A 24,569-nucleotide genomic window follows, 5' to 3' on the forward strand; every position below is an offset into this window, starting at 1 on the left:
TCTTAAAGAGAGCCAGATGGATAGTCAAGTACATCAAAACCTGCTACCATAAAGCAAAAAGAGCAGCCACGTGGCCTTCATTAGTCACATCTGTAAGGCAGCTACTTGATCAACCCCACACACCTGTACTAAACATTATTGTGTGGATATCTTAGCCTGCCTAAAGGCTATGGTGTGCCTATTTATCTTGCGAACCCATCTACAGACATTTCCATCATCCACATCCTAGTCACAGCTTGTATGGGATACTGCTTTACAGTCTATGCATAGCATGTGCATCAAAACAACATATGCCGCAAATGGAAAATGTTACTTACCCTGCATGTATCTGTTTGTAGCATGTAGTGCTGTAGATTCACATCAACCTACTCTCCTTTGTGGAAGCATGTGTCTCTACTTGCAATCTCTTCTCTTATTACCTATCTAGCTTTAACAGTGCACCTGATGCACCATTCTCTGTTCACTTGCCACTCCATACTTACTCACACGCACTGTGCGAAAACAGTCTGACATGGAATCAGTGCCCATGCACATTGCCCACTCCACTCAAGGTGGAGCCACACTGCATCTTGTGACTCAAAAGACTTATTCGAAGAAAAACAACTTGCAAATGTTCGAGCGCAACACTAGATGGCAGCAGTGTGCAAAGCATGTGAATCTACAGAACTACACACTATGAACTGATGCTTGTAAGGTAAGTAACATTTTCTCTTAAGGTCCAGCAGCCTCAAAGAAAAGATTTACATGGGTTCAAAGTCCCACACAGTGTAAGAAAAGGCATAAGTAAATACTTACATCACAACCAGTGACTTAAAGAAGGAGGGCTGATCAGGTAAACTTACAAAGTCTGAAAGGGCAGCATGACCGTAGCTTCAGCACTCAGGACAGCATACCACCCTGCTTGTTTCAGCAGCAGAAAGGCTTTGAAAGCCACTATATCCAGGGCACTCCCTATAAAGGGAATCCTCTGTAACAGCTGAAAATGGGATGTGTGTTTGTTGAGAGAGAATCTCAGGGAGGACAGCAATGAGACCACTGTCTGTAGGAGGTCTGCGACTTACTGTGGCAAGTCCACTTTCAACAGCCAGTCATCGAATTACGGGGATACTTGTATCCCCATCCTTAGAAGATGGTCTGTGACCACTGTATCACCCTCCCAATACTCAGGGAGCCAAGGTGAGGATGAAGGGCAGGAGAGTGAACTGGAAGTGTTATGGCCTCACCACAAAGAGGAGGAAACACTTGTGGACTGCAAGATGTGTACATGAAAGTATTCATCCTGATATTTTAAAAACACCATCTTATCCTCAGGGTGTAAAGCTGTGAGAACCTGGGCCATAGTTAGCATTTTGCATTTGTCTTTCCAAAGGAAGGTGTTCATAAACCGAAGATCGAGGATCAGACTCAGCCTGCCATGTTTCCTGGGCACCAAGAGGTGCCGGGAGGAGCACCCTATACCCTTCTCTGCCTCGGGGGCTTTCTCTATTGCTCCTTTATCAAGCAGCCGAGTCTGCGCTTCCTGGAAGAGGATAGCAGCATGCTCTGCCAAAGTCCACGTAAAAACTGGAGCAACATGAGGGAGAGGTTACTAGTAAAGGGAGGGCATAACAATTTAGACCAAACTCTAAGACCCACCAATCTGAAGCAATTGCATGCAAACTGGGCAGACAACAAACAGAAGCTGCCTTGTATTGACTTCAGTTACTGAAGGGGAATCAGAGTGGCTTGGCAGTAGCCACTGCAGGATCAGCAACCCCCTCCCTGCTGATGGGTACAGCCTTATCTACCACCTCATCCCTTAAAGCCACAAAAAGGCTGTGCATGCTACTTCAAAGGCTGGAATGATTGGTAAGAGTAAGCTCAGAATTTCTAGTACTTCTGGAAAATTGGCAAGTCGAGGACAATAAATTCAAGGAGGGAGCTGTAGTCAGGCTATCTTTGAAATGCTCCAATGCTGAGTTTGGTTATTCTATGAAGAGCCGCTCTGGAGTCATGAAACAACATATCCATGAGGGGCACTTGTACGTCGCAAGAGAAACCTGTGGAACACATCCAGACTTAGCGCCGGACCAGCACATTGGTGCCCATAACAATGCCAACACAGCCCATGGTGTCTAGATCGGCTGTAAAATGTACTTGGCCTGAGCTTGTCCATTGTGAACCATCTGAGCGAACAAGTTCAGAAACTCCTGCAAAAGGACAGGCAAGATTTTCCTCATCATATTCCAGAGAGCATGTATATTTTGCCCCAAAAGGCAAACCATGTTTAGGAAACTCAGAGCCAAACTGGCAGAAAAGGTAACTCTCCTTCCTAACACATTAGTATATTTTGATTCCCTGTCCAGCACACCTGTGTGGGTAGCATTGGGGTTTACCTTATTCACAGAAATCTGTATGACTAGGCTTCCCAGTATTAGATGCTGCAATAAAAAGGCTAGGTCCCCAGGGGCCAGCTAGTCCCCCCTAACAATAGGGTGGCTCGCTGGCTGCACACAACAGGGCGTAGACCATGCTTCTATCAAAGCCTCAATTACAGCATCATTGAAAGGCAACAACATGTTATGAGTTAAAGGGCCTGGCTGCGAAATTCTGGGAGCAAATTTACTTTAGTTTCCCTAGTTGACAATTGCAATTTTAGCACCTCTGTGGCTGTATGAACCACTACTGCAAAAGCTGTCTTCAGTAGGGATCCCCAGTGGTGAGTCCAGCTCTTTCTCAGGGGAAGTGTCAAGGCCACTAGCATTTTGCAGTTCTAAATGCAGACCAACCCCAGTGTAGTGAGGAAGGGTTAACTTGTCCACCTCCTAGTCATCCAATATTAATAAATATGCAATCAATATTAAAATATAAATTGAGACGGACTAACTCATATTGATTATTCACTGAGTCGTACCTGGCTGTAAAGTAATGGAGAAGTATGTTCTTGTTGCTTTTTGAATTCGCTCTTTTCCCTGCTGTTGTCTTCTTCTGCTATTAGCGTTTAGGGGCCCTCTTTTTACTAGGTCACCTCCTAGTCATCTTCATCACGAGGAACATGCGGACTATCTTGTAGAGCATCAGAATCAGATCCAAAAATAGCCTCCAGCCATCTATTAAACTGGAATTGAGGTAGCGGCATAGTTGGGGAGTCTTCCATAGGTAGCGGGAGGGATTTGCTAGTTTCAGAATATCACATAGGGTGAGATCTAGTCAAATTCAGCTCCGGATCGGAATGTGTTGTTGGGTTTGGATCTTGAATTGGCTCCTCCAGTGCCGATGTCGGCGCTGAACCAGCCAAGACTGGTGTTGCCATCAATAAAGGCCTGGAGGTGCGGTCTGCTGCTGGCACAGGTCAGGACATGTCTCTAACTTGGTCAATCAACGCCATTGTAGGCCACGACCATGAAAGTCCGCCTACTGGTGAATCAGTGGGGCCTTGAGGATATCCCACATTGTCTTAAAAACTACAGCAGTGCCTCCCTGAAGGCCTCAGCCTGCCTGAGATTCAGTATGGGGTGCATCAACTCCACCTATAGAATCAAATCGATATGGGACTATGGCAGTGAATTCTGGTTCTTGGAATCCAAATGGCATGACCTCTCTTTGTAGCAGTAGCAGTGGGAAGGAGTAGACTCTTGATTAGATTTTTTTGATTTTGCGTTGAGACTTGTCTTTCAACTTTATCCTGGACCTACCCAAGGACGGTGCCCTTGACTGTAACCAAGACTCAGGAGCTGGCCCAGGATTTTGAATGTGACCAGACTCGCGTCTTGTGTTTGGCGACATACAGCTTAGCTGTGGACTTCCTGATAGCCTTCAGATGCATCAGGGAGCACTTGTCGCAGGACTTTTAGCCATGCTTGGAACCCAAGTACTCAAGGCAGACATTGTGTGGGTAAATGACCAACACCTACTTCCTACAGACATGCAAGATTTATAGCTTGCAGTCTTTGGAGAAAACATTTTCCCTAGCACACTGTTAGAATGTTTTTGGGAAGTCGGTAAACTGACAAAAACATCCAGAGCTGAGCTCTGGTTCTGCATTAAAAGGTGCAGAAAAAAGGAACTGTAATGCATGGATGGCGAATATATATGGCTTTGCATCATCATTTACGGAGGTTGGGCAAACCCACAACAGGGTCCTGAGGCACCACCTGTTGGCCGTGGGAGCTATTGCTGAATAACTGCCATATCCTGTTTGGTGTCTGGGGTAATTTGAAAGGGCGAGGAATCTAAAATGGAAGTATTCAACAGAATCACACATATATGTCGGTAGTTAACAATTTCGGCTGCCGTTGAGGGAAGCCATAGCAGGAATAAGTATTTTAAAGATACAGAACCCTGTCAAGTGCTACTTCAAAAACTTGCTCGGGTGTAAAGGTTTTGTGTAATTCTACTTGATATGTAGGAAGACTTGTTAAAAGATATGACCCATAGAAGTATGAACGCAGATAAGTAACTATTTCAAAGGAAATTTAAATTCTCAGGAAAATTTAGAAAAGAGGAGGGCTTAGGAAGTGTAAACTGGTACATGTTTGTATGATAGATTTTATTATTTTTTTTTGTACTCCTTCAGGACCGTAACACCTTTCACCGCTTCGATAAGTTCAATGCCAAATACAACCCAATTGGAGAGTCCATCCTGCGTGAGATCTTCATCAAGACGGACAACCGTGTCTCTGGGAAATACTTTGCTCATATCATTAAGGTAAGGCGCAGCATCTAGTCAGTGGAGCGCGGGTCCAACCCTGAGAACTCAAGGCTGATGTTTGCAGTGAGACGTATTCTTATGTCAGTCATAAGTGTGAGCACCACTCTGAGGCTGATCTCAGTGGGATGGTTATCACTGGGATGATCCTGGGGCCCCGGAGAATGAATTGCACACTAAAATGACCCAAAGATCTATAAGGCTTATGTGTACACTGAGGCGCACCATTGGACTCGCGCCCCAGACATACTCTGACACTGGCATTGGCGCTCGAGAAATCGATGTGCACTGATCCATTTGGAGGTCAGTCTGACAGCCAATTTGTGCATTGAATCCATAGTGTGTACACCACAATCACTGTGGGGATCAAGAGTCTGAATTATGTATTGCAATAATTCTGGGGGCCTTAGGAGCCAATGTTCAAACAGAGGCCTACCCAGGGACCTAAAGGGCCAATGTTTGCACAGAGACCCACGCTGTGACAAGTGGGATCACATAGTGTACAAAGGCCATTCTGACAACATTTCTGTCAGTGTAATGACTCTCCTTGTTTCTGTCTAGCAGTAGTACTTTGTCTGTATACCGTGTTTGTTATACCTCATCTCTGCTAATTTATTTGTGTATTTGTCTTTTTCCAAATGCCTATCTAGTGGTCCTTTTGTCTATTCTTCCTTTGTCTGTCTGTCCCAGTGTTTGTCTAGTTACTACTGTCTCTCTGTCAGTTCTCTCCCTGTCCCTCTGTTTAAACATGTACCTTTCCATGCGACCCGTTTGTGCCTGTATGTCGCTGTTTGTTCGTTGTTCCATATGATACTTTGTGTGAACACTGGTAGTGTTTGTTTGGCCTGCAGTACTTTTTTTCCCACAGGAGGTAATGGCCGACTTTGAGGAGAGCAAGTACCAGAATGCTGAGCTTCGTCTTTCCATCTATGGCCGCTCCATGAATGAATGGGACAGCTTGGCTAAGTGGGCCGTCAACCACAAGGTGCATTCCAACAACGTGCGCTGGCTAATCCAGGTGCCGCGACTCTTGTGAGTACCTCACAGCATCTGCACACACAAACACACACACACACACACACACGCACACACGCACGCACACACACTGGCATCTATTGGTAATAAGTAGACACACATTGCTGTCAATCTTAATACTGGTCCTACATTTCCCGTTTTGTCAGCACTGCTAATTGGTAACCTTTCACACACCTTTTCTGGTCTCACCAGCCTCATGTAATAATAACAACAACAAAAAAACATGAAACAGAGTAATTTGGGTCAACCTGCTTTATCCGTTGACCTGTTCAGCTGTCACTCACATTTTGCTTCCACCTACCACAGCACTTAGTATGGAGCAGTGGCTCAGCCCACTTCAGCCATTGGCTAACATGCGCTAATGCATGTTAGCACTGCCTTGTTAATAGGGCGAAAACATTATCTCCGATTTTTTGGCTTTTAAAGCCAAAAAAGCAGAGATAAGGCCCTTGATAATATGCCTTGTTAGTTTTTGGAGAAAAACGCTGTTTTCTCCAAAATTTAACATCTGCTAAAATGCAGACTTACCTATCCCTAACATTGCGGTGGATTATGCTGATACGACCCTGTGGGTTGTATCAGCAAGGTTATCGCCGTTTTGCAGGGAACATCGCTGGAAAACCAGCAATGTTCCCTGCAAAACGGCGATAACCTTGCTATCTCTGGAATTTTTATCACCCTGCAGAAACGCGTTGTTAATAACGTGCTACCAGGGCGATAAATACCAGAGATAGCCTGCGATAAGAAATGTATCGCTAAGCACGGCGAGCGATAATTATCGCTGGCCGTTGATAATATGTCCCTTGATTTCTCATGCAGTCTGAGGCGAGGGGCATGGGGCTATAATTATTGATAATAGTCATAATAATTAGCGTTAACCCTATCCAGGCTGATGACGAGCTCAGCTCGTCATGAGCGTAACCTGCCGTGTGCTCATGACGAGCTGAGCTCGTCATGTAACGCGGTAATTTTAAAATTGCCGCGTACAGCGGGAAAAGCGCTGCAGCGATGCGGTTAAAATGCTTGCCTGACCCTTGTTATTCGGAGTTCTAGAGCGTACCCCTCCCCATGTGAGTCACAGCCTTGTGGTCTGTGTACAACCCCTCACTGGTTTGTCGCAGTCCTCAAGCGAGGGTGTGAGACCACCCTTTGATATCTCACATTGCGGGAGCTCACTGCGTCACTGCCACCCACATGCATGTAGGGGTGGGCGAGCCGCGAGAAACTGCCTCAGCTCACTCAAAGTGTCATTTAAATCCATGTAGTAGTATGATCTGGTTCCATCTCTCCTCTTTACTCTCTCACATATTCTGTTGTTTCTTTCTCAGTGATGTTTATCGCTCCAAGAATCAGCTGGCCAATTTCCAGGAGATGCTGGCGAACATTTTCATGCCATTGTTTGAGGCCACGGTTAACCCTGCTAGCCACCCAGAGCTGCACCTCTTCTTGGAGCACGTGAGTTCCTCGGCCTGTACCCATTTGAGATTGGGAACCCGGGTGATGCCATAAGACACGTGGGCCCTCATTACAAGTAGCCTCTTAATTCCAAATAGGCTAGTAACTGCAGACACTGCCCCTATGGGAATTATCTGCCGGAACCCTGCTTATCTGTTTATTTCTACTCAGTGATTTTGGTTGCTGAAATCACGAGGTATATTATATGCTTATGAAAATCCAGGGAGGATTGAGGAATTACTTGGGGAAAATCGGACACGGGACGTCTGATCTCTCTGTAATTCCTCATTTCTAAGGGGATCCTCTGTGCCCCACCTGTAATCCCACTGTCAGCAGCCCTCACAACCAGTATTTCGGGTATTGGTAACTCGGATCGACCAGCGTCACTGGGAGGATGTTCAGGCCATTCGTAACGTGGGCCTTGATGGAGTGAACATGTGTTGTATTTATTTCATAACATGTATTGTGCATGCGTTTGCTTACATGACATGTATTGTGCATCACTGCAGGCGCTTGATGCCGTGCTGTGTTTCTTTCTTTTTTAAATGTACACTTGCATCTTCTGAGGGAACAGTCAGTTTCTTACGATAGTCAGTTACCGCATCTTCTTTATAGTTGTTGCCACTTTTTATATGATGGTATGTTTTTACTTGCAAATAAAATTTTGAAGAAGTTTCTTAGGACAGGCAGTTACCGGATCGTAGTGTGGACGCACGCTGTCGGAGTATGGGCTGATTGTAAGGGGCGAAAGAGGAATACACGTGAAGGATAATTGAAGAAGCTACAGAGTAGTGTCTTCATTGTGTCTCCTTTCAACAACATGCCTCACACTAGGACTGGGCTCTGGATGTGTTAGAATGAGACATTGTTTTCCGGTTAGAATTGTGATCCAGTGGGCCTGATGTGGCACTGGCGTAGGGTGCTGTAAGGTTTGGACTGAACTCTGGTTGATTTGGACTGGATTGGTTTGGCTCGGGTTTGGTTGGATCAGAAGCAGGGTTGTGTTCAAAGTCAAAATGTTATTTGCAAGTGAAAAATACCATTATATAAAAAGTGTCAACAATTATAAAAAAGAGAGTTGGGCGCCAGTGCTTAATTTGTAAAATATTAAGTGCAGGAGCTCAATTGTTTTTAGGAGGCCACACCCACAAACTCCACTGACTCCCCCCACTTTCTCTATTGGCTCTACCCACCCACATCCAGAACTAGTATTGCTGAACGTGCCATTACGAGGGTTAGAACCAAAATCTTCAGGTTGAAAGGTCAGGCAATGTGCCATGTACATGGCCATAAGGATGCACGACACGACAGTCTATACATTGTACTGTGCATCTGTGGGTGAGGGTCGGTCACTAGATGTGTGTCATTGAAGCACAGATGGGCCAGCTGTGGCACAGCAAGATCCCGAGGAGGTGCCTGTCACCAACAGGGGTGTAAATATGAAAACACTACACATCCACCCAGAGAGCTGGAAGATGAGCTCTACACACCCATGACATCTCACCTCCATATCCCTGGCCCACCGGAAGCACATCAAGGCCCCATTAGCTCCTGAATACACAGGCTGTCAGGATCTGACTTACAGAATCAGTGCAGGTGCCCAGCAGTGATTAGAGAGCTCCTGTCTGGAGTCCAGTGCTGACAGCGAGCGGACCAGGGTAAACCCTGAATTTGAAGCCCTGCTGTTCCTTTCTGATGATACTTATTCTAGAAAGTCACTTACTCACACCTGGCTGCCAAACCCCTTCTTCCTTGCTTCAACCGGACCCTCTAAAAAAGAAGCATCAATCAATGCAATGCACTCTCAGGAACGCAGGCTTGCCGTCACAATATCCAATCATAACGTAATGTCTCACAACCCATGCTCCCTAAATACAGCAGCCATCTCGACCCCACCACAGAGAACAAGACATGATTCTTTGTGATATTATATATAACATTTATACCATCTATGATTTTTAGGTGAGCCGCACCAATACTTTATAGACAAAAGTTGCAGTTGAGCTCTATTTGCAATTGCTGCTCATATTTAATTTCTTGCTTAATAAGGTCCCCTAAGTTGTTCATCGCAATACAATGTCCGGTTTTGAATTACTTCATATGGACATAAACAAAACTTTCCAGTCTCCCCTAACCATCTCAATCTTCAAATCGGGTAAACTGTGAGAAAAAGTGGTGATGAATGTTCAGAGCAACAGCAAACCAAGCCTCTCCCTTACAGCCTCCTGAGAAATTCCCAGGTTAAGCAGCTGCAAATTACTTCAAACAGAAACAGCGTTAATTCATCCCTTTGCCGAACGATGAAGTGGCCAGGCAGCCAGAAGTTAGCTGTGGGTGCGGTAGTGTGAATTACATGAAAGGGGCACAAAGTGCGTGCCTAAAATGTGTGGGCAAGAGTGATAGTGGTATTTTTTTATTGGGCCAAAACACAAGTAATATAGCGTGCATTGTTTACATTCTGCTGTTTAAATTAGTTTCAAGCTCAAAAGAACGATTTTTCAATGTGAAACTACCCCTTGTGTTTGGAAAAAATCATTCTCATTTTAACTCCATCAGTCGCCATGAGCGCTGGAGGCTGGTTCTCCTAGCAGCTTGCCTAAAGAGGGTAGTATTTATTTGATGTTGCCTTGTGTTGGCGGGGAAGTAGTGCAGGTGGAAACATGACACTGTCCGGGCCTTTGAAATGAATGCGCCAATTTAAAATATCTGTGAGTGTTCACGCACTGTCTGATAATCATTCAACTGCGTGATTTACATCTAAGGTTACTACAAGAAGGGAGATGCTAGAGCCAGGGGTCCTACAGTAGACCAATATGTGCTAGAAACACGAACATAGATAACCCGCAGGAACTTCTGTCCATACATGTGTTACTGGGTCTGCCTAAAACCTGTATTACAGCTGCAGGCAAGTGCTGTAACTTGCCCTTTTTCATTTGCAGATTCTGCAAAAAGAAAAACATGTCGGTTTACATATGCGTAAAAGCACCGGCACTGGCCATTTACTCTGGGAACCCATAATTGGGAGGTCAGGTGTGGCAGAGGAAAGGGGCCGTGGAGTCATGAGGTGTTGACCTTGAAAAAGCAGAGTTGAGAGTTAACTTATACATTTATTTGCTGCAAAGAAATTGGTGAAGAGTACACAGGATAGTAAATCTGTTCCAGATTACTTAATAACAATTTGTTGGAGTACTATCTGCTACTGTCTTACCTGTGACCTGCAGTTTCCGCAGCACTGGCTCCATTAGATCGCTGGCAAATAATGTGGTTTGGTGGGCTCCCCGGCCCAGGTCTAGAGCATCAGCATGCAATACAAATCAAAAGGAACAATTCATGGCCTGCTTCTGCTGGTGTACGAGCAAGTTGTTAACAGAAAGCAGCTATGCACTTTTTAATTACTTCAGAGATGTCATATTAAGTTTATTGCCGAGACAGAACTTGCCAGACCCCAGCCTGCCTTGCCCGCAGCTCACCCATCAGCCCGCCCTCAATCGTAATAATTAACAAATGTTAAAGAAAATGCTCCTTGAAAGGCAGGCGTGCACTACTGACATCACTAATGTGATGCAGTCATCATGCCTGGAACTGGGTGGGCCATCCTTTGAAGACATACCACACAAGAAAGGAATCCAACCGGAAGGATGGGGACACAGGACAGGTAGGTATATTTCTTTTGAATAATTATTTGGCTCATCTCACTGGGGAGAAAAATTCAATAGCCACGGCCCTGTTAAAAAAGTGCCGGTGCTAAGCTCCTGCACAAATTAAGCACAGGTTGGGCCTTAAACCGCAAAAAGTGCTTCAGACCTGTTTTCCGACGTCCCTCAAAGGATATACACAAAAAAGCTTCTAGGACTCGATGTCTATGTATTTATGTGGAATTTGTCTAATACGAACCTACCAAAAAAGGCAGCGGTGCTGTATAGGGTCAAAGGCAAGCGTAGTCACTGTGTGAAAGAAAAGATAGCTGTTTATTGGATGGTTACCGCCTGATGATGTAGTGTTCTTTTAAGAGAAGTGTCTTCAGTTCTGTCTTACATTGGAGCAGCGTTCGGGGGTCCTCATGGATATATGTATATTGTTTCAGTTCATTGGTACGTAGCTGGAAAAGGCCTGCTCGCTTGTTTTTTCTTTGTTACACTTGTTAGTCTGCAGTCTGATGGTGCCCTGGCTGAGGGTGTGCCGAAAGCCTCAAGAGATGGCAAGCTTCTCTGCAAGATAAGCGGGGCGCTGGTCATAAGTGCCTATGCCGCACAATCTACAAATGACTGCATTTTTTTTGTGTACCTTAACCAACTCCTCCTTTGGGGGATGCTAATAATGAGTATATACTGAATTGTGAAGCTTAGAAAATATTTGGAATGTGTGGTTTAAATTAAGGGACGGTTGGGTACAGAATAAAGTACATCCCTAACGAAGAATTCTCCCAAGCTTATTTCAATTTGTACTCTGCAAAAAAGATAAAATATGTGGCTTTTTTGGAAATGTTTTTTTATTTTAAAGAAAACACATTTTATTGAAGTTTTGAGCACATCTAGGCCTGGAAGGCCTTTACATAAATGTATCATCAACAACACAATAGGCTTCAACAAACCCAGTGTTTAGAAATGTTTTTTATACCTGATTTGGATGTACTTCGATTATCCCAGCTGCCACAAGCAGTAAACTGCTGAAGTAGCGTGTACATATATTTTGCATATAGACGCTGCTCACACCCGGGTTGTATATCCCTTTTATAAACAGAAGTAGAGTGGTTGTGCTGGGGCTGGTTTCCTGGGTGTCCTGTGTTTGAAAGGTGCAGGACTTCTCTTAGGTCGGATAGCGTATGGTCTAGTGATGGACAGAAGGCATCTTGTGCCACAGAAGCATCACTGGTCCCTCTGACATGTCCAGTATGAAGTCTGCCTCTGGGAGAAGAGACCGCCGTGGTGCTGGTTGAGATCCCATTCACGGTGTAGATGAAGTTCTTGCTATTCTTTCCAGATTCGCCCATAGTAGTTCTTTCAGATGCAACCTTCTGACCCGGCACTGCTGCAGACATAAACTATTTGCTTATTGAGTAAATCTAGGTGGATTTAACCCCCGTAGTCCTCCTTTCTGCTGCATTATGTGACGGTGACTATGTTTCCTCATTCACCCCTTGACAGGTGGACGGCTTTGACAGTGTGGATGATGAATCCAAGCCGGAGCATCACATCTTTAACTTGGACAGCCCCCTACCAGAGAAATGGACTGATGAGCACAACCCACCATATTCATATTATCTGTACTACATGTATGCCAACATGGCAGTGCTGAACCACCTGCGCAGGTAAGGGATGTGTGTGGGTGCCCTGACTAACATAGTAGTCTTGAGCAGCCTGCGTTGGTAAGAGATGTATGTATGCACCCATGGCGCCACAACAGCCCTGAAACAGGTGCTCAGGTAACGAGTGTGTATGTGGGTCCCACCACAACATGGCCCTCCTGAACCATCTGTGTAAGTGCAAAGGCAACCACATAATGTGGTCACGCTGAGCCACCTGCTCTGTTAAGTCCATACCATATATGCAGCTACACCAGCGCAACCCCCCTGAACTACATGCACAACCCCTACTTGGCAGTTCTGCACATCCATACAAGCAAAGTAACACTGCCTTGCCTGTTGGCCCTAAACGATGTGTGCATGTAATAGCGTACCCAGATTTATGAGCTTGTAAGAGCTACCCTAGCATCCTCCAACATAACCACACTGAGCATTCTGCCAGTATGACTCTTCCAGCGTATCAGTAGTGTGTACCTACCACATTGATCAGACTGCACACATTAGTGTGTCCCTGCATCATTATACGTGGCTGCCCTGACAGAACAGCATACCCCCAGAATGTCCACGCTTACCTACCTGCACCGGTAGAAATGTGCCCACATCCCTCTTCATGCCCCAAATATGGCTACCGTGAACAGCCTGTGCAGGTGACAGTGTATCTCTGCACTCTCACAGACAACATGACTATCCTGCTCCACCTGTACGGGTGAGATCAGTGGTCCTTCGCCATCCAACTAGCAACCTGACCACGTTGAAACTCCCTCACAGTCTGATGATGCATGTCTTCCACTAGCATGGAACCCTTTTCTCACCTGAGCCGGTAGGAGTGTTTTTCCAACAAGAACCTTTTCTGGATTCACAAGCTGGGTATTATTCTGCCATCTATTGGTGGGCACTGTAATTTGTTTCTCTGCCATTCTGATTGGTCTGTACACATTAGTGTATCCCTGCATTGCTCCCATCTCCCAACATGCATATCCTGAACTACTGTTATGTTTAGGACTATCACCCAGCTCTTCCCCCAGCATGGCCACTCTGAGCTATCTGCACAGGCAAGAATGGTCTTCTACCCAACCTCCTAGTCCAGATGTGGTTACCTTGAACAGCTTGTTCAGGTAACAGTGTAACTCTGGCCCCCCAATAAGCTGCATAGCTGTCCTGAGGGAAACATCCTTAACCACGATGTATAAACAACGACTTACCGGAACAACGAAGAGTGAACAACTAAGAGGGCTGAACCACGAAGGTAACATCCACGAACGACGGAACAACGAAGGATGGAACCACGACTTTTAGAGCACCGGAGTTGCACGTCAAACAGAATAAATGTATTGCTAGTGCCACGTTCTAACTTACACAGGATACAACTCAACAAGAAATAAGACGCATGCTTTTACAAGGTGATTGAGGGTTGATCGGGGATGTGGGGGGTTTCCCCCCACAAAAACGCATTCTAGAAAAACGTTTAAAAAGGTAGATGGGGGCGTGGGGGACTCCCCCCACAAATACGATTAAAATAATATATATAGTTAAAAATATACGTGAAGTTTAGAATCGTAATAGCTAAAATTCAAATACAGCTAAGGTTTTTGAAGAAATTAGTTTACATTTAAATTACGGTTTATGTCAGGAGATGGCAGTGTTGCTTTAATTGTAACAATTGTAAATGCTTTCGATTCACACACAGAATATGATCACTGTGCTCGTTATTGTAAACAGATCTTAACTAGTATTTTAGAAAAAAAATGGCATGAAATCTAATTTTTTCATGGTTTAGGGAGTAGTGGTTTAAAATGTAGTGGTTAAGTAATGGTCGTGGTTTAGCCTTCGTTGTTCCAGAAGTCGTGGTTTAGGCAGTAGTTGTTAAGTCATACAATCGCTGTCCTGAACTACATGCGCTGTTAAGTTTGGTCTGCACTCTCGAACAAGGCACAGGCCTGTGCTGAAACACCTGCTCTGTGTTTGTATGTTAACCCTAGAACACTGTTACCCTTAACAGGCTGTGCAGCCAGCGGCAGCCAGCACATGTAAACGCTGTGGGGCTGGGGGTGGAAGAAGTCGACAGACAACAGAATAGGTATAATGAAATAAATAAATAATACCTATTAGGTCATCTGTCCTCTCCCACCGCACTTACCTCAGCCAGCTGCCGCTGTGTGCAGCTCAGAGTACTTCATGTGACAGGCCTGGACTGCTTTACTTTCCACCGGGCGGTCGTGTTTTTTAGGGCAGTGGGCATCTGCAGGTGCCTCTGTCAATCTCTCCAGCTCCCCTAGGTGGTTAAAGCAGGTATAGTGGGAGCTTCAAGAGCTAGGGGAAAGAGGGAGAGACATGAAAGAGCAGGAGGAAGGGAATGGGGCAGACTCTTTTTGATTCCCAGTCCGGCCCAATGATGCTCCAACGCGCAAACATGGCCTCTCAGAAGAATCTGACCAGGTGTCCCTGCCCATCAAACCCAACATGACAGCCTAGCATAGGTGGCAGTGGTAACAATGTGATGCTGTGTTTCCGCTTGATACTGTTTTTCTAATGGCTCGACTATCTACGGTGCTGGCCCCAACCAACGTTGCACCACAGTAACCACTTGAATTACACTGTGTACTTGGAACCCCAAACACTGATGACGTAATCGCTTATGTTGTAACCGGTTTGATGCCCATTGTTGTTTAACTCCGCTGTAAACTGGACATAACTGACTATCTTAAAATAATTAAACAATGTTGCCACTGAGCACTCAAAGTTACATATGTTCAGCAACAGAATCTGTTTAATCTGAGTGCGCCGAGTCCACTGGCGCCGACTTTAGTAACACAAGAATGCTGGGAGGGAATATTCCCTCTAAGCTCGCTGGCACACTTATTTGGAAACCCAAGGGTTTATTATCAAAATGTAATCAATTTGCATGAATGTGATGATTCATACGATACTTCTTTTTCCAGATTTAAGAATTTTATTCACTCAGTTATAATCTGTCAGGCAATAATCTTTTCGTAACATCCACATTATGATGTCATGTGGTCATTCATTTGTAAACAACCCAATGCATTTCGGATTAGCAAATAGAAACCTGAGCAACAGTTGTACGAGTAAAAGCAAATGTAAATTCACAACTCTCCAATGGATTAGGTGCTTTTCTCTTCTTTTATTATTCCTTTTTTATAGAATCCTCAATGATCACAATTCTTACCGGTTGCTGTTCAAACCACAGGGTAACCACAGAATTGCCAACACGTGTTTCGTCAGGCCAGTCAGCCAAAATGTCATCAGGGCAAACGCAACTAATAAACTAATAAAAGAACCCGTATAAATTATTCCCATTGTACACAAATTCAAAGCAAGACTCATTCCAATAGTGGCGATCACTGCATCACAAGTAATAGTCAAAGCAAACAAGAAGCAAGCTCTGGATTTCAGATTTCGGTCGTGGTACTCCGAGTCCAATCCTTAGATAAGTTGATACGGCAACCAACAGAGTCTAGACGTCACAAGAAACCGCGTGCTGTTGGTTGCAGTATTAACTTATCTAAGGATTGTACTCGGGGTACCATGACCAAAATAAAAGTCCGTATTTTGGAACATAAAAGCAATATCAGACTACGGAACACAAAATCAACGGTCGCTGCTTACTGGCTAGAAGCTAGACACAACATAGCGCAATTACGCTTTACGATACTAGAAGCACTCCAGCTTAAACCGGATACTGACCCACATACGTCGTTGGCCAGATCTGAATTTTTTAGGATCAAAAAATTACAAGCCATGCAGCCGAATGGAATGAACGACAGACTTGAATTTAACTGCTTTTTATGATTAACTACAGTATACACAAAAGGATCGACGTCTTTGTTTGTTTTTCTTAATCTCCACGCTGATGACCCATTGTGCATACACGATTTTGGAGTTTTTTGTATTTGTTCTTTTCTATTTATGTTCAGATTGCTTGGTGATTTTAGCTTACATGCGACACTTTTAATAATTTAGTCACTGTATGGTTTGTTTATGGGAGAGCATTAGTTTGAACTGCCCTTTTGACATCAACGTTAATTGTGAATTGAAGAGGGTTGATATATTGATTCATAAATTGATTTGTATACTTGTACATACCATCACAATGAACTTTATTGATGCTGGCTAGTATCACACTGATATTTCAACGCGGTTTCTTCAAGACGCGAGTATGCTCTCACAGCTGCTCACACGTAACGTTTATGTTACGTCCGACTCTGAATTCACATTTACACTTTCACATTGAGGTGGCGAGAGACCGACACGCAACCATCCTGATAGGCACTGAACTCTGCTTTAACCGCACCGCAACTATGTCACAGCATGATTGCATGCCTGAGTAACTGTGTATAACTGCACAGGGGCGTAACACAGGCCCCTGCGGTGCGGGGGGGGGGCCCTCACCCTCCAGGGGGCCCGTCAGCACCGCACTTCTGCTGGGGAGCACTAGATTGAGTCCGGTGGGGGCCCCTTCACGTACCTTGCAGGGGGGCCCCCTCAAGGTTCGATACGCCACTGTAACTGCATTGTTAGCATTTAACGACTTGAGGCACGCTAACAGTGGTATTTTGCTGGAAATAGTCCTGGTCACAATGTCTTACGAGCTTTTCTTCGATGTATCTCTTCATCAATAGCAATTGGTGTAAACAGAGGCACGCACCTCGTTCGTTTTTTGAGTGCACTGCAAAGGTCTTTTTCTTCACGTCTTTTACTTTACACTTTTTACTTTTCCTGCACATAAGCACGCAGCTTTGGACATGTCAGTCGGCAGACACACCCTGTACTAACGCTCATAATTGCAAGTTTATAGGGGCGAGTCACGTTTCCCACCGGCTCTTTCAGCGTCAGGCAGGCGTGGAACTGTCACTTGGGAACATAGTTAGCTGACCTAAGCACATAGCCAATAGGCTGATTTCTATGATTTATTTTCATTTGGAATGCTAATTAGAGCCTCTTGTTTTATTTCCACAGCTTTATGAATGTAACCCCTGATGTAGGGACATCTCGTGACCTGAAATTCATTGGGTTGTTTCCAAATGAATGATCACAAGACATCATAATGTGGATGTAACGAAAAGATTATTGACTGACAGATGTTAACTGAGTGAATGCAATTCTTAAATCTGGAATAAGAAGCATCGTATGAAGCATCACATTCAGGCAAATTGATTACATTTTGTTAAGAAACCCTTGGGTTTCCAAATAAGTGCGCCAGCCAGCTTATAGGGAGTATTCCCTCCCAGCATTCTTGTGTAACTTAAATATAAAGCATGTCGTGTCTTTCTCTATGGTGAGTTACATTTTTTGTTGATGTCAAGAACATCAAGTATTCTATCCATGTAACAAGCAATCTGGATATATAGATTGCAATGTTTCTGACGCTATTTAAGGTTGCATGGCAATAAGCATAGTTAAACGTATGGCTGCCTATTTACCTTCCCGCCTCTCTGGTCTGTAAAAGTACATCTTTGCTTCTCTCCAGTAACCGGGGATTTCACACCTTTGTGCTGCGGCCTCACTGTGGAGAGGCAGGTCCTATCCACCACCTTGTGTCAGGCTTCATGCTGTCCGAGAACATCTCCCATGGACTCCTGCTGCGGAAGGTAAGGAGCACCCCAGACCTCCTGGAGTAGGGATGGTACACAGACCTGTGCTATATTACTTGCAAAATCCCTGTATTCTTCCTCTTGACAGCCTTGAGTATCCTTGTATGCACATGTTTACAATGATAGATGGACAAGGATTCCCTGCACCTTTTGTTAGATTCTTGTTGCTGATGAGGTTCTTGAGCGCAAAAGGGCGAGTGGCACTTTGCAGACTCATAAGGGCAGAACCAGTGCTGGTCCATTCCTTGCTCTGTGTCTGCTAACTGAACACAGGGGTAAAGTGCCTGTCAGGAGGCAGAGATGTGAGATTGAGTCTTCAGGAACAAGGCTGTCTGTTTTCCCAGACTACCTCAAACTTGCTCCTGTTTGGTCAGTGCAGATGGAGTTAAGTGACTATGGGCTGATAATAATGTGTGAGGTGTGGATGCTGGCTGGAGTTAGGACTTGGCCATGCTCACTTCTTTTAACATATAGAAAATGTTTTTGGTACATTTGCCTTCTTCATTGATCCTTGAGGGTTAAAAGCTCTTTCTAGCTTGTCCAATGGCATAGCATATATTGCCTGATTCATGTAAGTTTGTCCTAATTAAAGGCCGATTTCTGCATTTTTGCATCATGGAGGGTAAATCAATCAGGGTTTTGTAAAATGCGCTATTCACTCGTTAGGGTCTCAAGGCACTGGGGGAGGAGGGTGGAGGGTGTTGTGCGTCTCCTTTGGGGTCACTTGAAAAGCCAGGTCTTGAGGTCTTTACTGAATTGGTGCAGTGTCGGGCTTTGCCGGAGGTGAAGTGGAGGTCGTTGCAGGTCTTGGTAGCGAGGTATGAGAAGGAACTTCCACCCACTCTGGTCCTGTAGAAGCATGGGACAGTGGCTAGGGAGAGGTCGGCTGAGTGGAGGTTTCTTTTGGGGGCGTGGAAGAAGATGCGGTTGTTGAGGTATTAGGGTCCGGTGTTGTGAAGGGCCCAGAATGCGTGTGTGAGCAGTTTGAAGGTTATTCTTTTTTCGATGGGTAGCCAGTGGAGGTCGCGGAGGTGTTGGGAGATGTGGTTGTGCTGTGGGATGTCGAGGATTAGTCTGGCTGCGGCGTTTTGGACGGTCTGGAGTTTACAGAGGAGTTTTCTGTTGATTCCGGTATAGAGGGCATTGCCCTAGTCTAGTCTGCTGGTGACGAGTGCGTGAGTGATAGTTTTCCTGGATTCGGGGGGTGGTGGGGAGGGGGGTTCCCCTTGAATGTCTTGCATAGTATTCAAAGGGTGTTGAAGCATGCAGAGGAGACGGCGTGGATGTGGCAATTCATGGTGAGTGATGAGTCAAGTATGATTCTGAGGTGGTGTGAATGGTTCGTCAGGGTGGGTGGGTTTCCGAGGGCGAGCGTCATCCCATGGGAAGGGGGTGGAGCTGTTGGGTTTGGCAAATTCCTGTATGATTGCAAAGAGTACCTTGGAGTTATGGGCATTGGAGAGGATTCTGTCTTAGAAGAAGTTTTTCTTTGTGAATTTGATGAGTTGGTGGTGTGCCGTGGTGGCTGTTTTGTAGGTGGAGCATGCTTCCGGAGTTTTGCTGTTTCTCCATGTCTTCCAGTCGTCGGCAGGAGCGCTTGGATTCTTGGAGTGCCGTGGTGAACCAGTTAGCTTTCTTGTTGTGTCGTCTTGTGGTGTTCTGGAGGGGGCGAGTGTGTTGGCGCAGTTGGCGATCCATTGGTGGACGTTTGTTGCTGCGGTGTTGGCTCCGTCGTAGTTAGGGGTGGAGTGCAGGAGAGGGCAGAGGTGAGGTGTTCTTCAGAGACTTTGTTCCAGATTCTGCGTGGGAGTCAACGCTGGTGCTTGTGTGCAGTGGGTTTACTAAAGGAGAAATAGATGCAATGGTGGTCAGTCCAGAGGAGTTCCGTGGTGTGGCTGAAAAAGATACTGTTTCCTTTTGCGAAGACGGGGTCGAGTCCCGCTGTATGAGTGGGGGTGGAGATGAGTTGCTTCAGCCCTATGTTGGTGAGGTTCTCTAGGAGGGCGGTGGTGTTGGGATCGTTGAGGTTGTCCAGGTGGAAGTTCAGGTCTCTGAGTAGTATTTAGTCTCTGGAGGCGAGGGTGTGGGGTGCGATGAGGTCAGCGATGACATTGGTGAACGGAGCGAGGGGACCAGGCTGTCTGTAGACGAGTGAAATGAAATGAAATGAAAATTATATTTATATAGCTCATAATCTACCCTGAGGCCTCGCATCATCCGCGGATCATCGTTCTGGGGTTGGTCTGATTCGGAAGTGGATGTGTTCCATGGGGGGTGAGTCATCGTCCGAGTCGGTGGTTGTCAATCAGAGGGAGCTTTTGTGGACAATGGTGAGGCCGCCTCCTGGGCGGGTGGGGTGGTCTTTTCTCAGGATCTTATATCCGTCAGGGATGGCGGTTGCGATTTCGGGCGCAGAGCTGGCGTCGTTCCAGGTCTCTGTGAGGAAGGCAACGTCAGGCGTATGAGTGTTGAGGAGGTCCCAGATTTCTATGGCGTCTGCGCAGGGAGTGTACGTTGAGGAGGATGCAGTTCAGTGGCTTGTGTGTGCTGGCATCTGGTGGGCTGGAGGCTGCTGTTGGGCTCTGGAGGTGGGTGAAGGTGAGGCAGCAGTGACGGCAGGAGAACAGGCCATGGGTGTTGCTCGGCGTCGAGAGCTGGCAGTTGTTGCTGCCTCCGGGGTTGAGAGCGTGGAGGGTCCTAGAGTCGTAATGGCGTGGGGTCGAGTGGCCAGGGTCCTTGGCGCTGATCGAGGTCAGGTTGCGAACGGGCGCAGACGGGTTTGCCTTCAGTGTGCCAGCTGTGCGCCTGCTGCGCGCGTCCGCTGCATGGCCGCCATTAAGTAGGGGCCGGCGGAGGTGGGAGCAACACGCTGGGGGAAAAGTCACGGGGGCAGAAGCAGCGGGGAGTGCGGGAAGAGGGGGCGGGCAGATGGAAAAGAGAAAGCGGCAAAGGGGGAAAAGAGGCAAAAGTGGAGAGAAATGGACAGAGAGAAAAGGAAAGTAACAGAGAAAAGAGACACAGAAATAGAAAAAAAAGAGGCAAGAGAACACAGAGCAGAATAGCAGACCAACAGGGATGACGCGCAGGCAGGTGCCTGCAGGTGGAGGAGGGCCTTGAATCCCTCCTTGAGAGGAGGTCACACTGGAGCTTAAGGGCAGGTCCTTAGTAGTGGAGCTGCACCAGGGAGAGCAGTGGCTCTAACCAAGAGGATAGTTAGCTTTTAAGCATTTCAACTCTTGCCACTTCTGTGATTGCGTGTTCCCAATATACAAGCTAAAATCGTTCCAGGATACCCCAGAAAATTCTGTATGTACTCATCACAGAAGTGACAGAGTACCTCAGGTAGCGAGACATGCTGCCTTGCTTTAGGCCTCGCTTGCTCTGTGTCTTTTCGTCACTGCGCCACCTGAAGTACAAGCAAAGTTCCTTTAGCAATTACGTCATCTACTGCTAACTGACATGGGCCAAGTATCGCTGGCCTATCCTCGGAAGGCCTGGATTAGCAAGTCTTCCTGATGGAGACCAGAGCTCTTCTCACATATAATGAGTGTGTCTCACTGTCATTGTCCTTAGTGGTTCAGGCAAGTGCTGGTGGTGGCCTAGCTGGCCTAACAAAAGACAAATTCCACCGGGGACATCTGGTGAACACCAAGAGGTCTTCACTGTTATTCTTTCATGAGTAGTCCTCTTTGGAACTTTTTGGAATGTTTTGTAGTTTTAGGCATAGTAATGCCAGCCTGGCCATTTTTTAATTAATTCTACCTATTGAATATTTTTGTTTGTTTCAGGCTGCTTCCAGCCCCTTAACCTTTTAGATACATTGTTTATTAGTTCATATCTACTTATGTCTAGACCGTAAAGTGTGATGTAGATTGATGGATTGTATTGTGAATGCGGAGTCCTGAATACCACAGGACTCCTTGTAGGATTATCTGAAGAGTGAGGGCCTTTGACTCACCCATGTTTTTGAATAGCTTAAATTGTGGAGTTGTGGCAGCTTAGTCAGCATGTATCAAGCCTCTAGTTTCCCTTCTACCTCTACAGCTAATGTAATGATCACTTCTTGTACGTTTTTGGAAACATGTGAGTTTCCATCTGCTCACATAAAGTGTTTCAGGGACCTAAGCAGGTGTTTGCAGTCCTTTAATTTGTGCAGGTTTTCTGGCGCTGCATAGTCACTGATGATGCATCACCTTTATTTCCCAGATATTCCTGCGGTCTTCCTGTTTTGCTTTCTGTTCTATCTGTGTTACTTACACTCTGATGCAGTGATACCTGTAGTGCCCTTTTATCTTTTCTGCTACTTAATTGTTTGTGTACAGTGCCTAAAAGCAGACGGGGAACTGTTGGTGCCTGCCATGTCAGAGGCGAATGACAGACTCCATCAATATAACCACAGCTTCCTATGTCAGGACCTCTTGTAACTAAGAGGAGTAAGACTTGTATCCCCACCATCACCTCGCCAACTGCAACAGCCTTGGAGTTCTGCAGGTGCTTCTTGCCGAATAGTCCAGCTCCTCCTTATTCCTAGTCTCTTGCAGAATGTGGTTACAAGCTCTGGTACTCCAGTGCGCCTACTATTCACCAAGTATTCCAGGTGTGTCACCTGTTCTCCATTTGTATGTCTGGAATTGCTTATGGGTCACCACTGCTCTGCTTCCATCGCCTCCCTGCTACTGGTGCTCCTAGGCCACATTGTGTTGTAGTCTTCTAGTGAACATCAGTAGCAGTCGCCATGCAAGCTGCCATATAGATGTTGGCGATACCCACTTTCAAACAAGGATCCCTAAGGGCGTGGCAAGCGGCTGTACTGTTAAAGGCTACCCCTCCCACATATAAGGAAGGCTGATTCAGCTTCGTCTGTGGGCATCTCGCATCTCCCTCAATCTCAGTCAAAAGTCTGGGAGACATCTTGAGTCACAGGTGTCCTACATCCCACAAATAAACAACATGATCAAGAATGCATTTTAAAACCTGTGAAACGTTTTCGGGATCTTGCCATTACTGTTGACACCAATACCTTTGAGAAGTCAATGAAAACAGAGAACCAATGGCGGACTCCAATAGCCGCACCTCCTTGGTGTGTTCCCCAAGTGATTGATTGGTAGTATAGTTAGAACCAGTGTGCATAATCAGCTCTGGCACCCACCGTTGTGGGATGCCAACAGCCAGGGCAGATATACAGTCCTTTGAGACCACTGGGGTGGTGTACTACCAGGTGAGTATAATGTCAATAAAGAAGCTTGATCAGTGTCTTTGTTGCAAAAATATAAGTCTTTATTTTTAAATAGTCCATGCAAAGCATCAGCGTGAGTCGAAATGAAGTTGCACCTGACTGCAGGAATATTAAGCGGGCTTTTATCAAGGAGGCCCACGCAACTGATACAGTCCAAAGACCAACCATTTTGGCCTTCATCCCAACACTGGGGCCCGGACCGGATTGGGCCACAAGAACACCTCTGTAAAGAAGCACTGCTCGCCACCACTCGTAAATCTTCACGCTTGTCCTGATGAAGTTCAACAATTGAACGAAACGTGTTGGCTGATGCTTTGCATGGACTAATTAAAAATAAAGACTAATATGTTCGAGGTCTACTCTTTTGGATCACATTGCGCATGAACATCGGCTCCATCCTCAGATTGTTTTTTTCCGCCATCGGGCTCGGATGTGTTTTCTGCGCTCTGGTGTGGAACCGATTCTACTTTCGGCGCGCAATCCTTCACCCGTTTCAACGGTATTGTTTCAAACGCGTTCCCCCTATCGACGCGAGTCTCAACAACTATGACGTCTTCGATTCCAGGCGTCAACGAAGGCCCTCGGGCCTACCTAGGCCTTATCTTCTAGCTCATGGAAAGGACGCCATTTAAGAAGTGTCCTCAATGTGGGTCGAAGTTTCCCCACACCGATCTCCATGAGGTGTGCAACCTTTGCCTCTCACCGGAGCACGAGGCCAGGGACTGTTCAGCTTGCGCCTCATTCTGCTCCAAAAAGACTGTTCGGGACCGATGAGCTCGATTGACCATGGCTCGCTCGACATCTTCGATCCCCGACTACATCTTTCAAGAGGGCGTTGAGGTCCCAGAACAGGAGCGGGCCGAAGAAGGCGTCAGCGACTCCAAAGTCGAGGACTCAGACGTCGAGGACATCACTCCGGCACAACGGGTCGTAAGTACACACGTCGACCCCGACCCTTCCTCGACACCCTCGAAAAAGGCTTCGGTCACACTTTCGCCTTCGGGCCTGGATGCACACCTAGAGACTGCTTCCCATGCCCCGCCTTTGGGCTCTGTAAAGAAGCCTACTAAGCCTTCAGGCGACTGGGGCTCGAGTCAGCCTACCCCGGTGCCGACACACACCTACCGGCACCGAAAAAGAAGCCATCCTCTTCCTTATCCACGCCGACCGCTGCTTCGACAGCCAAGCACTGACACCGGCTCCTCGACATCAAAGACTCACTCGGAGCCGAGCAAAAACCTG

At 46.2% G+C, this 24,569-nt stretch overlaps 1 protein-coding gene across 8 annotated transcripts in view; it reads left to right on the forward strand.

Annotated features, from left to right (window-relative positions):
* The window catches only part of AMPD2 (adenosine monophosphate deaminase 2), a 505,052-nt gene that overhangs the window by 449,882 nt on the left and 30,601 nt on the right, over positions 1-24,569 (forward strand). For all 8 annotated transcript variants that reach the window (XM_078644773.1, XM_078644774.1, XM_078644777.1 and 5 more), the window contains 5 exons: positions 4,556-4,687; positions 5,556-5,719; positions 7,051-7,177; positions 12,322-12,485; positions 17,968-18,088. In XM_078644773.1, the coding sequence (XP_078500899.1) occupies positions 4,556-4,687; positions 5,556-5,719; positions 7,051-7,177; positions 12,322-12,485; positions 17,968-18,088 (708 nt within the window). The remainder of the gene's footprint in view (positions 1-4,555; positions 4,688-5,555; positions 5,720-7,050; positions 7,178-12,321; positions 12,486-17,967; positions 18,089-24,569) is intronic.

The sequence above is a fragment of the Lissotriton helveticus genome, chromosome 5_1, assembly GCF_964261635.1.
Source record: "Lissotriton helveticus chromosome 5_1, aLisHel1.1, whole genome shotgun sequence".
Taxonomy (NCBI): domain Eukaryota; kingdom Metazoa; phylum Chordata; class Amphibia; order Caudata; family Salamandridae; genus Lissotriton; species Lissotriton helveticus.